General features: G+C 41.7%; 1 protein-coding gene across 7 annotated transcripts in view; it reads left to right on the top strand.

The window, feature by feature from the left end:
- ppip5k1b (diphosphoinositol pentakisphosphate kinase 1b) overlaps nucleotides 1-15,722 on the top strand; it is a 57,138-nt gene that overhangs the window by 3,166 nt on the left and 38,250 nt on the right. For all 7 annotated transcript variants that reach the window (XM_086299397.1, XM_086299402.1, XM_086299401.1 and 4 more), the window contains exon 2: nucleotides 7,959-8,496. In XM_086299397.1, the coding sequence (XP_086155523.1) occupies nucleotides 8,326-8,496 (171 nt within the window). In that variant the 5' untranslated portion in view covers nucleotides 7,959-8,325. The remainder of the gene's footprint in view (nucleotides 1-7,958; nucleotides 8,497-15,722) is intronic.

The raw sequence follows: 15,722 nt of genomic DNA, 5'->3' as shown, positions 1-15,722 counted from the left end.
TCATGATGGTATCACACAGTTGATACAGATTTATCATCTGCACATCCAGTTTCCCTTTCCTCCGCATCTGCATCCTGCTATATTGGATTGAGATCTGGTAACTCTTGCAGTCAAAGCATACACTTATTGGATGGTCTTTATCCCACAGCAAGATGTTATTTCTCAAATAATCCCAGCAAAATGCTTCAAAAGGCAAGCTCCAATACCTAGATCAGATGGAGAAGTTTGTTTGCTTGTGTGATTGGGTGAATGTGGCATGTTGTATAGAGTGCTTAGGGTACTCTGGTAGAGTAGAAAAGTGCTATATAAGAATCAGTCCATTTAACATTTACCAAAAACCCTCCAGAGTCTGAGGTTCCTTTCCTCATGGTAGCTCAGTGTCCCTGCCACAATATTAAGTTAAGTTTGAAGTTAAATAAATGTTCTACTCTATTTTTAAATATTCAGGATTTATGTAATTTATATTTAACACACTCACTCATCTCACTCAAGTCTTATTTTGTTGCCTGTTAACCATTTATTAAATCTAGACATAGGTGGTAAGCAGCGGCATTGCTTACTACCGATGTGTACGCACCGTGGATACCTCATGAATGCCAATCCAATCTTCAGTGTGCACTATACCTCGAAATATTGTAATGGCAGTGGTGCTAAGAAAGCTGATAGCAAATGCACGCGCTGCTCTCACTGAGCCTTTGCTCAGGCCCTGCCCAGTTATTTATATTAGAATAACTCTAGAATCTGGAATGCTAATTAAAACTTGCACTGCTGTGAAATGTTTGCATTCAGGTGTTTCTGGCCGTCACACTATATTTTGCTCTGTTCTTTAACTCTGTCTTACTGGTGGCGTGCTAAAGGTCATGACCTTGGTGTAACAAAGGCTGAATGACCTCAGGGTCACTGTCGGTTACTCACAGCAGTTATAGATGTTTATTTACAGTTTATATCTGTTAGAATTCTTTGACCCTCTGGCCAGCAAGAAGGGCTTCCACTTGCTTTACTGCGACCTGTCATCGCCTCAGAGGTCAGTAATGATAAGTTATCTTTGGGCAGTGGCTGGCCTCCCAACTCCCTGCCTTGACTCCTCCCCTTTTAGTTTGTGTGTTGCAGAAGAGGACACGGTTATTTCTGGGTACCAAGGTTAGCCAGGGTCACGTGTGGGATTCAGCTTACGTCCGTCCTGGCTAAAAGTCCAGGACACGGGAGGGATGCGTCTGCTCTTCAGCAGCCAAAGCATTTAACTGCCACTAAAATAATCTGCTCCGCATGTGAGTGGAAGTGACTTTAAATAAGCTCTTAGAGTCATTCAAAGACTGTGGGGCGCGTGCAGTTGGCTTATGTGCCATCACTGAGAGCTGATATGATCTGCCTCGTCTGTTCCCGACAACTTTTCCCCTGGAATCAGCGGTTTGGTACGGGTGGATGGGTCAGCATGGCAGTGGTGTTTATACCGATGAGAGATCTGGATCTGGGTTTGTGTTCTGTTTGTGGACATATAATAATCTCATACATTAGCAAGCTTCTACTTTAAGCTTGGCTTCATTTCACGTATGGCTCATGGGTTTTGGCTCAGCTAAGAGGGTGTGACACATCAGCTTTGCGTACTTATTGTGTGGTCTCGGGTAACATAACAGATAAGCTGTGGCCCTACAGATGCTTATTATATCAAAATGCTTAGGCTGCAAGTCTGAACAGTTAAGCAACTGGTTTCACTATGGTTAGGCCACTTTCTTCTCACCTGAGCCACAGGTGCTGGGACTGTATCCTCACTGTCTGTCTGACTTAATTCACAAAGGTATAATGACCAAGTATATGTATATGAAAGTCGTAAACAGAAGTTTCAAAGCGAGCACTTTCATTCTGCGTCTTTTATTCTGATAAATCAGCTTTTTTTTTTTTCTTAAATAAACTGTCAAGTCAACTGTAATAAACTCCTTTTTTCCTGCAATAATAAATGTAGAAAAAGTAGTGTGTGTGACCTTGTTGGTGTCCGTTTGCACTTCCCAGTTTTTATGGGTGTTACGTGTACATATTGAGCTTGGAGTTTGTTTGCATTAAGTTCTGCGTTTTTTGTGAATGATGTATATCAGTTGGCTGATATTATCAGATGATTGTGGCCTTTCATAGATATACTTGCATTAATATACTGGATGTTGCTCAATATGAAAGCTTTACTGATAATTGCTAGTGGGAAGCCACATTAGCAGTGAATGGTTTGAAACTCCATTGTTTTCTGGCCATTGTTACAACAGTGGCGATAGCGAAACAGCAGCAGCAACAAAGACGATGGCAGGCAGCAGCTCTGGGCTCCATTTCCTCGAACGCCTCTGGGAGATTAAACCTTCAGTTATGCATCAGCGTGTTGTGAAGCAGTTGACTGATAACCCTGACCATAAACTTCATAGAGCAAAAATCTAAATCGGAGCGGTTGAGATCTATGGACACCTAAAACAATGAATGCATTGATGAAAATACTTGGAAAAGTAGAAGATCTACACTTTAATTTAGACTTGTTCATGGTACTACATATGGTAACACATAGAACAGAGGTAATCAACTAAAACTTAACAAATTCTGGGTCAAATCTGTATCAAAACTTAAGAATTTCCAGAATATAAAGTTCCACATGCAGTATCATTCAGTGCGAGGTATTCAGAAATAGCCCGGCAGTTGTGGAAGTGTCGGTAAACAAAGTACAATTCAATTATAAACTTCTACAATAAGCTGAAGGCTACTCTAAAAACAAAATATTAATAAAATCTTATTTTCTCATTTCAGATGTAAACTATCTCAGCTTTAGACTCTTTTTTTCTCTCTATCCTTCCCCTGACTTACTTTTACAGACTTCTGCATCTCGTGCCTTTATGCAGTCTCTGTTTTCACACTCTTGAGTAAAGGATTTGAGAGGTTGATTAGTGTCACGTGGGATGAGTTATAAAGCACGTGACTTGTCTCCTGTTTCCTGTGTGCAGTCAGTGAGTGCTGCAAAGGCGAAAGAAATGGTTGCACAGATTAAAAAAACATTACCGTAAATAGGAGAAATGTTGCATAGCATGAAACAGAACTGTGTCTGACACGATCATACTGGGGATCTTCTCACTCAGTTGCATCATGTAGACCCAAGACTAGGCAATATAACTGCCTTAAACCATTTACAGCAGTCTGAAGCTTGAGATTTAGCTTCACGCAGGTTGCATGTCCATACACGGACATCATAAACAGTCTTTGTATGCATTTATATGATAGGTATCGAGCTGTTTGTATTTTCTATCTTAAGAATGTAAATGCTAGCTAGAGTCAAGGCCACAGTTAAATGTACATGTGACTTGATAGAGGGAAGGCCTGGCTTCTGCTTGGGCCTTGTCGTTATGGAAACAACAAGTTTGCCAGACTGGCTCTTTAGAAAACAGATATTCATCTAAAAAAAAAAAAACCTAAGCTACAGCATGGGCTCATATTTATGAAAATGACAGGATCTTTTAAAGATTTTTTTTCTATCAATTAAATGTTTAAATTCAATTGGAGGCTTAAGCTCCTCCTCGAGTGTCTAATGAGAGTTTGCAGTGAGGATAAAGCTGGGACTGATTTCACTGATGCATCAGTCTGGCACAAAACTCTGTTTTCTCACACGTCTGTTTGATGGCTGCTCTGTTTTTCTCACAGCACATTATTAGTATAAGCTTCTTTTGCTTGCTCTGTAATGACAAGGGGATTCCTCAGCACTTAATTCCTTATGTTTGATTTGGCAGGATTTTTTTTTTAAAATGCCAAATTCCCTTGCTGACACAACGCTGAAAGGATTTGTCTCCCACAGATTATATGTATAAGTGCAATGTCAAACATTGAGGAATGAACATGAATAGACTTAAATAGGATTTAAAAAATAGCAATGCACAATGACTGACAAATTAAAGGAAAAACCTGAACCCTTGACTCCCTACAATGTAGGAATCCAATGGCTCTGGTCAGCATTATGCTGGCATGGGAGGAGTCTTCTGAAACTTATGTTACAGTATTCACATACACAAGCTGCCAAGAGATATAAATTTTGTTATCAGAACACAGGACACTATATACACATACACATTTACATAGACAAAATTAGAAAATAGTACAGCAACTAGTCTTTCAGAGTCACCGGAGATCAGCTCAGCCCCACCTTCCGGCAGAGGGGGGGGTGTTGGCCTGATATAATGGATAACTCACTCCATCACCATCATCAAAACACAAAATGAAGCAAGAAAGGCATTTCATGCTTCCTGTATGATGGTAGTTTTTTCCCCCTTTCATACTATCTACAAAAAAGCTACTATTTATTTGGCTTTTTAGATGATTCATACAGAACTCATATTTGTATATATTAAAAATAATTAGTGTTTTGTTTTTTTTTAATACCTCCTCTTCCATTTGGGAGGTTTTATGTATCAGGGCGTAAAAATGATCTTTTCCTTAGTTCTTAAAATACAACTTAAGATAAACTGCAACACAAGATGTCATACTGTGCCATTATTAATTTAACAAACTAGTTAAAATGCAAAAGCAATGAGTGAAAAAAACCAACAACTAGGGTAAGCACATAAATATTTGGGTGAGTAGTGGCCAGTTGCTGCTAATCAAATTCACTTGACTATCATCAGTAAGTGTTTTCACCATTTTGGCAGTTAGCAGCATTCAAATGTGTTAACAAACGATAAGGTAGAAAAATATCAGAAGTGAGAATCATTCAAGACACAAAGAGTGGACCTCCAAGCAAATTCACCCGATGTCAGAAAAACTGAACAAAACAAAACAAGAGCAACAGCTCAGACTCTACACAGGCCACAGTTACCATGTTAAAGTTCATGACAGTACAATTAGGAAAAAGACTGAGCAGGAACATGGCAGCACAGCTTAGCTTTGCAAAGTTACAGCTGAACAAACCATAAGACTTGTGGGGGGTCATTCCTATTATCCAGTGCCATTTGAATCCCTGTGACAGAAGTGAAAAACTGATCATTACTTATTTCTAAAAGCTTGCCTTATTTGTAACCCACATCTACCATAAAATGCAATTATGTGTCAGAAATTATTTAACCAAAATCCCACACCCCCAGTTACCTTTGTTTAAAGTCAGTTACCAAGTAGGTCGGTAACAATTATCACTGTTGCAATCCCTTGCATTCACAAGGACCACAGGAAGTGTCACTCTTTTGTTCTTTCAAAATGGTTCACTGATGTGTTAAAGCATAACATCCCCACCCTGTGACCTTTATTTACAGTTCAAACTGATATTGTTTTTGTAATCTTGATCATATGGATGATAAACATGTTGCAAATTCTTTTGTCTTCTGTGTGTGCATTTGCATGTGTGGTTCTGCATCACATGAGTAATCATAGCTGACTTGAGCATAAAACATCTACCCTGTTAGTGCTTTGCATACTAAAATGGTAACGTGCACACACTACTGGGCAGGTTGGTCATTGATGTGATATGCATAATGTTTGAGTGTTTTTAATTTATTTTAAGCATGACTTGTAGAGGTTTACCCTATAAAACCTTTTTTAGTTTGAATATTTTTCCGTGCAATCATGTAATATAAATTCTGTCATATTTTGGTATCTAAACCACAAACATGTCAGGCAGTGAGACTGCCCATGTGAGGAAGACTGTTAAAACTATTACAAGTTGTGTTTACACGATAATGATAGTAAATTTGAAAGGAAGTACGTCGGAATGATTTTATTTTCAATTTTTTATCTTGTGCTGTTGAAAGAATTAAAATAAGCGAGCTTTATAGCCGTTTGAGTTTTAGCTCTCTCTGAAATTTGAGTATGAATAACTTCAAAAAGGTGGACTAGTATTCCTTTCTATGCCAGGTGCAGCTAAGAACATATTAACTTGTCATGAAATCTTTATTGTATTTAAATGTTATGTGTATGCTCTTGTTATCAAAACCAAAAGTGAATGCAGGTGTCCAGGTATTTTTATTTAAATAATGTTAGAAACTCTTAAACATTTTAAATGATTATAATTTCATTAAACAGGGTGAATTAAGCATTTCATATAATGATGTAGTATGAGATTGTACAATTTTTGTTTGTTTTTGCTAAGCCCTAGCCATGAAACAAAATAGATCAAACTGCATTAAAATTTCTTTTCAATTCACATATTTTAGATTAAAGCTAGGTTGTAGTTCTAAACAGATCATTCATGTTCTTTGATAATACTTATCTTGCTTCTCCCCAAGACAAGAACTAACAGACTTAAAAACTCCTTTGTCCCACACGCCATCAAACTAACTCCTCTCTGGAGGGGAGAGGGAGGGGAAACAGGAGGACAAAGGAGGGGGGAACAACTAAGCTGTAGTGCCTCTTCACCTCACTGTACAATACCTTGTGCAATACTTTTTGTAAATAGTCAACAGTGCAATAGACTCAATACTTGAAATGTGCAATTCACTTGTATTTTTATTTTTTATTCCTATTTATTCTATTTATCCCCTTTGTATATTTTATTTATATTTGTCTCTGTATTTATATGTGTGTATGTGTGTATATATGTATGTATGTGTGTGTGTGTGTGTGTGTGTGTGTGTATGTATGTGTATGTATATATATATATAGATAGATAGATAGATAGATAGATAGATATAAATAAATAAATAAAACAATTCTGTAACTGTAACTTCGGTCGTTGCTGTGCTTTTTGGAAGTCGAAGTTCCCAGAGGAACCCACCCAAGGGATTAATAAAGTTCTATCTTATCTTATCTTATCTATTAACACCCTCTTAAAATTCATTTCAGCTGTTAGAAAACATAAATACAGTATGAAAGCGACTGTACATTCAAACCCCTTAGTAATAGAGGTAAGATTGTCTCGTAACAGGGGGAAGATTTGACGTACATCACATGTGGAGAATTTGGACAGTTGTTATAGCATAATATCCTGACTTGAACAGTGTGTTTTTCTAATAGTTTAACAACCCCTATTTTTAGTTAAATGATAGAACCATGAAAATCTTGACTTTTCTATCTACTATCTTGAAATGACACCAAATTGTAGGAGTGATCCAGTAACATCCATAGTGGAGAAAACCAAACAGAGGATATCATCAGAACCACCTCATTTCAACTGTCAAGCATGGTGGCGGAGAAGTCATGATTTGGTCGTGTTTTGCTGCCACAGGAACCATGAAAATACAACAGCACAATGATCCCAAGCATAGCTGCAAATCTACAACATAATGACTGAAAATAAGGGGAAAAAAGTCAAGGTGTTGCAATAGTCCAGTGTAGTTTTGATTGAAATGCCTTTAAGAGAGATGTGCTTAAATGAATGCCAGCGAACCTCAATTAATTGAAGCAAAGTTATAAAGATTCAAGGCCAAAATTCTCAACAACGATGTGAGAGACTGAAGTCATAGAAAATGATTACTTTAAGTTACTGTTCAAAGGCAATCTGCAAACTACTGTGTCATGGGTGTACTTAGTTGTTTTTTTTCTTAGTTTTTGTGCAATAAATAATGACAAAGTGTAATATGTTATGTGTCATATGTTATGTGTTTTAATGGTAATTTTCTATAGGGACATAATTGGACTTCTCCTAATCCTGTATTTCTATTTTGGTACCTGGTCATTATTACTACATGCATTGTGAATATCTCTCGATACAAAAATATAACAATAACAAATATGTAAATGTTATTTGACTGTGGTTCAATAAATGATTGCATATAAATAAACTGCAGTTATCTTATAGGTAGAATGGCCTTTAAAATTGCAATAACCCAGTTTCATCATTGTTTTTATAGCCCTCCATTTCATTCTCAACTGGTAGATGTAACGACACTGTGCAAACTCGTAATGTTGTGTTTCACATACAGTTCTGTCTTTTTTTAGCTACTGAGTGCTTCTGCTACTACCAAATACTGCTTCATTAGTCATGCTTTTTAAAGTATTTGTGTACTGTTTGTTCCCAGGGCAAGAACAATGGTATGCAGATGTTGGCTGTGAGGTTTCCTGTGTCAAGAAGACGCTTCTACGCTGGGACATGACTCTCTACCTCAGTCCACGTGGAGTCCACGCCATCTTTTCTACCTCTTAGGACAGCTGCTGTTGTTTTTTTTTCTGTTTTCTTCTTTCTTTCCTACCTCAGCACATACTTTATCAAACTTGTTATCAGCCAACAGACTTTCGTTTATGACCAGGCCTTCAAGTTTTAGTCACCCAGTCACGGTCTATCACAGTTGACTGGTTTTGTTCTTGCTTAGTAGCCACCTTCATCACAGCCTACCCCCTTTGACGGCAGGAGCAACCTGAAGGAGCCATGTCACATTGGAGTGTGTGATGTTGGAGCCCTGTGTAGGAGCAGCAAGAAAAAAACAGGGTTGGAGCTGCAGAGACATTCCTCAGTTTGTGGTTGGCTATGAAAATTATCAACGTGACATGGGCCAAATGGACGCAGGCATGAAGAACGAGATGTTTCGAGAAGAGGAAATGGACGATGATGATGAGTCGGTAAGTAGCAGGTGTACAATATTAATATAGTTACAATACACTTTTACAGTGGGCAAAGAAGATCTCATTTTATTACAGAACAGGAAGCTGCAGTGTTGGACATTTTTAGGCATGAGGAAGTGACAGGGCTGGAAACTTATAAAAGTTATGTTTGGAATTGGATAATGGAAAAAGAAATGGAAACAAAAATACTCAAAGAATGGCATGAGAACAGTGTAGCAGATAAACAGTGGTATGTGTGACGCCCACAAGTGTATGGTCACAATTGTAATTTTGTTGTGAATTGTTTTTGATGTAAAAGACCTGATTTTATGGTGGTATTGCACTTTTCATTTAGCGTTATGGACAATGTAATTGCGTGGCATTGCCACAAGGGGGAGATAGTGGTGAGTGCGATAGGCTGTTGCAACGCGTCTCGGCCTCAGACGAGGAAGAGCCTGCAGACCGAACGCAACTGATGTCTCCTGTCTCTGCTTTTCTGTTAAAAAAACAGGTCAGTAGTTCAAGTTTGCTCACCACAATGTACATATAAAGGCAAGAAACCTTTTTCTGTCTTAGTTTAAAGACCGCAAATGTTGTGAGAGAGTGTGTTTTCACTGATTGAGAGAAAGCTAACTATACCGCCATTTGTAATGGCAGCCGCCATTTCACTCGTAGTCTAAATAGGCAGCTGGTCTTATTACCTGTTTTATTTTGTGACAAATGGAGCTCTTAGACACTTCTTTTATCCTGGCATTATTGGAAGTTACAGTTGATTAGGACCTACCCAGTTCTTATGTGTCAAATGTAAATAGTCTGATGTATACTGTTTGTGGATGATTGTGAACTGTTTGTGAGCAAGGGAAGAATATTTTTGTTTATTGGTTACAAATGTAATATATTGTTTGAATCTGTTAAAGTATAAGAAAAGTATAAAGGTGACATAAGCGGGTTAATTGCAGTGTTAGTGGTGCTGCACAGAAATGTTTTGATGCTGAAATGCAGTGAAATTGGTTACAGATTTATTGTAAATAAGGACGTTCATATACAATGATTATTTTGTAAGTTTATTCTTGTGAGAGTGCAAGGTAACCAAAAGGGTTTGAGCTATGGACCTAATTGAATGTTTGTGTTGTTAAAAGCGAAATGTGTGTGTCTAAATGAAAAGAAAAGGACGTTGTTAAACTCTGTTAATAAATCAGACGAGGAAGAGCCTGCAGACCGAACGCAACTGATGTCTCCTGTCTCTGCTTTTCTGTTAAAAAAACAGTTTAAAAACAGACCCCATCGAAGGCCTGTAACATAATTTTGGTGGCCCGTACGGGGATCAGCATGCTACGTGGGTGACTGCTGATCCTTTAATCAACGAACCAGAGACAGCCATCACAGGGCAGGCGTGTTGGAACAGCAGACGTGCAACTGAGGCAGCAGCGGGACCTGTGTCGAGGAGGGGAACCCCTGCTGGAGAGGTGACGGGCTGCGTGTTTGAGCTGACTGCACTGTGAGGAGTGCTAGCCAAAAGACACAGAATGGAGGACAGTGAAAGAAAAGAACTGGCTTGGCAGATCAGAAAGAGTCTTTATGCACTGACAGCAGAGGAACTCTTCCAGATTGCTACAAACATCACACCAGTACCTGATGTGGACCCCGCAAGTGTAAGACGTGGTGATGAGGAAAGTTGTTTTGATTATGTTTGTGCTTATCTACGCTGTAAGACATTGCTTGACTTAGAGGATCAGGGGTTTTCACACCTACTGCTGTTGAAAGATGCTATTATTCATCTCATTGATAGTCATGCCGCTGAAGTATCTCACCCTGTAGTCTCAGAGGAAAATGTTGTTACTCTCACAACACTTAAGCACCCGGAACAGAGTGATGTACTTACCTCAGCTATATTGCCTCTTGAGTCTGTTAATCCACAAATAACAGAGTATGAAATGCTAAAGGCTAACTACGAGGCACTTGGTAAAAAGTTAGCAGATTTACAAGTGACATCTGCAACACAAGACACACCCACCCCCACTATTACACAGTCACTCCAGCCTCGAGCTGAGAGCGTGACAAACAGCCGCTCCACCACAGACATGCGACAATCTAAGCCTGATCACATGGTTTCCCTAAGAGACCTGCCATTTTTGCAACGCAGAGAGTTTAAAGTACATGGTGGTCAGGTTGGGGACATTGCATCTGACATTAGCTACCATGGACTGTGTAAGCAGATTGAGGAGGGGCTCAAGGTGAAGCACACAGAGGGAGAGATCATTCAAGGTGTGCTCCGTATTATCAAGCCTGGACAGTTTAAGGACATGTTGATCAGTAAAGATGACTTGACCCTCATTGAACTCAAAAGCTTACTACGTTCACACCTGAGTGAGAAGAGTGGGAGTGAGTTATTTCAGGAATTGTTGAGCACTAAGCAACATGACCATGAAACTCCACAACAGTTCCTCTACAGGATGATTGGACTGAAGCAGAAAGTCATGTTTGCATCCAGGCAGGATAACATGGACGTTGCGTATGAGACACGTACGATCCAAAATGTATTTCTACGCACCATTCATCAAGGTCTTCTACCAAAATATAGTGACATTCGTAATGAACTCAAGCCACTACTATCAGACTACAGTGTGTCAGATGAAGCCTTGATAAGGCAAGTGAACAAAGTGTCAAGCGAAGAGAGTGAGCGACAGCGAAGACTGGGATATTCCACTCGACAAAAGGTAACACATGCTCATACTGCTCAACTTGAACCTGCTAAAGACACTGAAATGACTGACTGTAAATCTAAGAGTAAGAATAAAGTCATAGAAGAGCTGGCTGCGAAGGTGGAAACCCTGACCAAAGTGGTTGAGTCTCTCACAGCCAGTCAGGCTCGTGAACCCACTTGTCAGTGTGCACACCCAAAGCAGAAGCCCAGACAAACTGCAAAACAGTATGGCTGTCCCAAGTGTATTGAAAGTGGGGCTACTTCATGCACTCATTGTTTTATCTGTGGGGAGACAGGTCACAGGGCAGTGGGATGTCTCAAACGAAGCCAACCCAGAAGCTCTAGTTGGCCTCCTGCTGATACACACACGCCCAGAACCAGTGGACAGCCAGACCCAAAATCACGAGGTATGTGCTCAGAAGAGTTTGCTCATGTCAGAAGTAGTTGGGCGACCCTTCCAACGAAAAATGCAGACACAGGGGCAAGTGAGAGAGTGGCACAGCTTGTTGGGAAAAAATGTAAAATCAAGTGTTACATTCATAGCTTTGCAGTGGACTGTTTATTGGACACAGGTGCACAAGTGAGTCTCATTGATCGCCAGTGGGCAAAAACCTACCTCTCTGACCACAAACTCCGGCCACTGACAGAACTTATTGGAGATAAGGCTCTTAGTGTGCTTGGTGTTAATGGCCAGCCATTACCCTACGACGGCTGGGTGGGCGTGATGGTGAGTCTCCCAGAGAATAGTGACCCAAACTTGACTGTACAAGTCCCCTTTTTAGTAAGCAGTGTGCCCATGGACTGCCCCCTGATTGGTTTCAATGTAATTGAACAGCTGATACTGGGGCCAAATGCTAGTACAAACCTCATACCCACCATTGTGAGCCTCCTGCGCAGCGCGATGAACCTCCAAGATGACACAGCGACGGCACTGGTCAACTTCATCCAGACCAAGCTTACCAGTGATAACGTGGTCAGCCAGAGTGTCCTAAAAGTGGGCCTGTATGATGTAGTAATCCCGGCTGGTCAAGTTAAGTATGTTAAGTGTAAAGTCTCCTCTACAGTTGACATGTCCAACCCCCTCGTGCTCTTTGAACCAACTGAGAGCAACCCACAACTGCAACAGCTTGATATTGGCAACAGCCTCCTCACAGTTTGTGATGCCAGAGTCCCATATGTCAAAGTACCTATTGGCAATCACACTAAGCATGATGTGACCCTCACCGGCAGAGCAGCCCTTGGAACTATTGAACCAATAGCAGGAGTCGTACAAACTGACTTACCAAACCTCGGTGAGCCCAAAGTGACTCAAGATGTCGACCCTGATGTATCTCAAATACCCCAGCAGTGCGGTGAAGATCAAGCAACACAGGAATGGGATCCACCTGTTGATGTTAGTCACCTGACTGAAGACCAACAGACTGTTGCCAAGAAAATGTTAAGGGAAGAGTCAGGGGCTTTTGCACGTGATGAGAATGACATGGGGTGCATTCCCAGCTTGGAAATGACAATAACACTCAAAGACACAACCCCAATTCAGAAATCGTACACCTCAATTCCAAAACCCCTCTATAAGGAGGTTAAAGAGTATATTGAGGACCTCTTGGCAAGAGGATGGATTGTAAAGTCTAGATCCCCTTACTCTGCGCCAATAGTTTGCGTGCGGAAAAAGGATGGCTCCCTAAGGCTCTGTATCGACTACCGTCTCCTGAACCAGCGCACAGTACCTGATCGCCACCCATTACCAAGAATCCAGGACCTCATTGACACCTTGGGAGGGTACAACTGGTTCTCCATTTTGGACCAGGGAAAAGCCTATCACCAGGGCTTTATAGCAGAAGGATCCCGCCATCTGACTGCATTCATCACCCCCTGGGGCCTTTATGAATGGGTGCGAATTCCCTTCGGTCTTACCAACGCACCTGCTGCATTCCAACGCAGTATGGAAGAAATGCTGGCTCCCCTTCGGGATGAGTGCTGCATTCCATACTTGGATGACATCTTGTGCTACGCCAAGACTTTTGAGGAACATGTGGAAGGGCTGAGGAAAGTCTTGAGAGCCCTGCAGAACTACGGAGTCAAACTCCGGCCGACAAAATGTGACCTATTTAAAAGAGAAGTGAGGTATGTTGGGCGCTTAGTGTCAGCTGAAGGAGTACGCATTGACCCAAAAGATCTCGAGGCAGTGTACGCCCTGAAAAAGGAGACACCTGCCACAGTGGGAGATGTGAGGAGGATTGCTGGGTTCCTGAGTTACTATCGCTCATATATCCAGGATTTCTCGAGAATAGCAAAACCCATCTATGAGCTTTTGCAACCCAAGAAAACCAAAGAGGAGCATCTTCTGGGGAAGGTTACAGGACAGAAGGGGAAAGGCGCACAGTTACCATCCAAAACACCAGTTGAGTGGGCAGAGAAGCACCAGGGTGCCCTGTGTAAGTTGATTGATATGTTGGTAAACCCCCCTGTACTTGCCTACCCGGATTTTGAGCTTCCCTTCGTCCTTCATACAGACGCATCTGATAAAGGACTTGGGGCCGTTCTCTACCAACATCAGAGTGGGAAGCTAAGAGTGATTGGATACGGCTCCCGAACACTGACACCGGCTGAAAAGAATTACAGACTCCACTCGGGCAAGCTTGAGTTTCTCGCCCTCAAGTGGGCTGTCTGCGAGAAGTTCAGGGATTACTTGTTCTATGCCCCGTATTTTACCATCTACACAGACAACAATCCCTTAACTTATGTCATGAGTACCGCCAAGTTGAATGCGGTTGGGTTCAGATGGGTGGGAGAGCTATCAGATTTCAGGTTTGATATAAGGTACAGACCTGGCAAAGTAAATGTTGACGCAGACACCCTGTCGAGGAGTCCCCTTGACATTGACAGATACGTCACTGAATGTACAAAAGAGCTCTCCAAAGAAGCTGTTGCCGCTACTTGGGAGGGATGTGGAGCAGGCAAGCATGGAGATGTCGCATGGATCGCTGCTCTGGTTTTAGCGCAAGGTGACCAGCTTGAACCAGTAATCCAAGAAATGGTCACGCCCATCAATTTGGATGAACTACAAAGGGCTCAAAGAGCAGATCCTGCGATAGGTGAGATCATGAAAATGAAAGACTCAGATCAAAAGCTGACAGATGACATGAGACGGAATGTGAGAGGTCCGGCAAGGAAAATGATGCATGAGTGGACAAAGCTGAGCTTAGAAGACGGAGTTCTGTATCGTAAGACTGCAGAAAAGCGCCAACTAGTCTTACCAGCTAGCTTCAAATCCCTGGTCCTGAAACATCTGCATGATGACATGGGGCATGTCGGGGTAGAAAGAGTTCTCAGCCTGGCGAGGCAACGGTTCTACTGGCCATACATGAGGCGAGACATCGAAGCCTATGTCACCCGGCAGTGTCCGTGCATCAAACAGAAGAAACCGGTGACACATGTCCGAGCTCCCATGTCCAGCATTACCACAAGCTCACCAATGGAATTGGTTTCAGTTGATTACCTCCACTTAGAGCCAAGCAGGGGCGGATATCAGTATATCCTAGTTGTGGTAGACCACTTTACTAGGTATGCCCAGGCTTATCCAACCCGCAACAAGAGTGGCAAAACTGCAGCTGAAAGGATTTTCAGTGATTATATCCCCAGGTTTGGCTACCCTTTAAGGCTGCACCATGATCAGGGGCGGGAGTTCGAGAACGAGCTTTTCCGGACTCTACAACAGTTGAGCAATGTGGGGCACTCTCGAACAACTCCGTACCACCCTCAGGGCAACCCAGCTGAACGCTTTAATCGTACCATCTTGCAGATGCTGAGGACCCTGAGTGAAGAAAAAAAAGAAAGATGGAGAGAATATCTCCCACAGATGGTTCATGCGTACAATTGCACTCGCCATGAAGCAACGGGTTACTCGCCATTCTTTCTGCTTTTTGGTCGACATCCACGAATGCCAGTAGACCTCCTGTTCAAGTTGGTTACTGATGGAGAGCCACAAACTGCAAGAGGTTATGCTGAGAAATGGAAAGTACGAATGACTGAGGCTTACAGGATTGCATCTGGAAACAGCCAAAAGTCAAGTGATCGTGGAAAGAAACACTATGACCGGCATTTGAAAGGAGTGGTACTCCAACCTGGAGACAGAGTACTAGTGCGGAACCTGACTGAGAGGGGTGGTCCTGGCAAGTTAAGGTCCTACTGGGAGAACACCATTTATGTGGTGAAGGAACAGATCAATGACAGCCCAGTGTACAGAGTGACCTCAGAGGCAAAGGGGAAGAAAGTGCGTGTTCTGCATCGCAATCTATTGCATCTTGTCAATGAGCTTCCTGTGGACTTGCCTGCTGTAGATAAGGGGGACGGGCCATCCGCCGTCAAGAAAAAGAAACCAAAACCAGCTCAAGGAGAGACAGAGTTTCAACCCCACTCTGACGCAAGCTCCGATGAGGATGAGAGTTCCATGTATTATGAGTTGAGGTATGATTTGAGAAGTGGGAACAAAGAGGATGCACTACATACCTGTAACCATACTGTTGGACCCCCAAGAGGA

Source organism: Aulonocara sp. 'chitande type north' Nkhata Bay, linkage group LG7, assembly GCF_057382095.1.
Source record: "Aulonocara sp. 'chitande type north' Nkhata Bay isolate Kocher_YH1m ecotype deep benthic linkage group LG7, A_spYH_male_GT1.1, whole genome shotgun sequence".
Classification (NCBI taxonomy): Eukaryota; Metazoa; Chordata; class Actinopteri; order Cichliformes; family Cichlidae; genus Aulonocara; species Aulonocara sp. 'chitande type north' Nkhata Bay.
The sequence above is the reverse complement of the archived record's forward strand: the minus strand, read 5'-3'. Positions and strand labels throughout refer to the sequence as shown.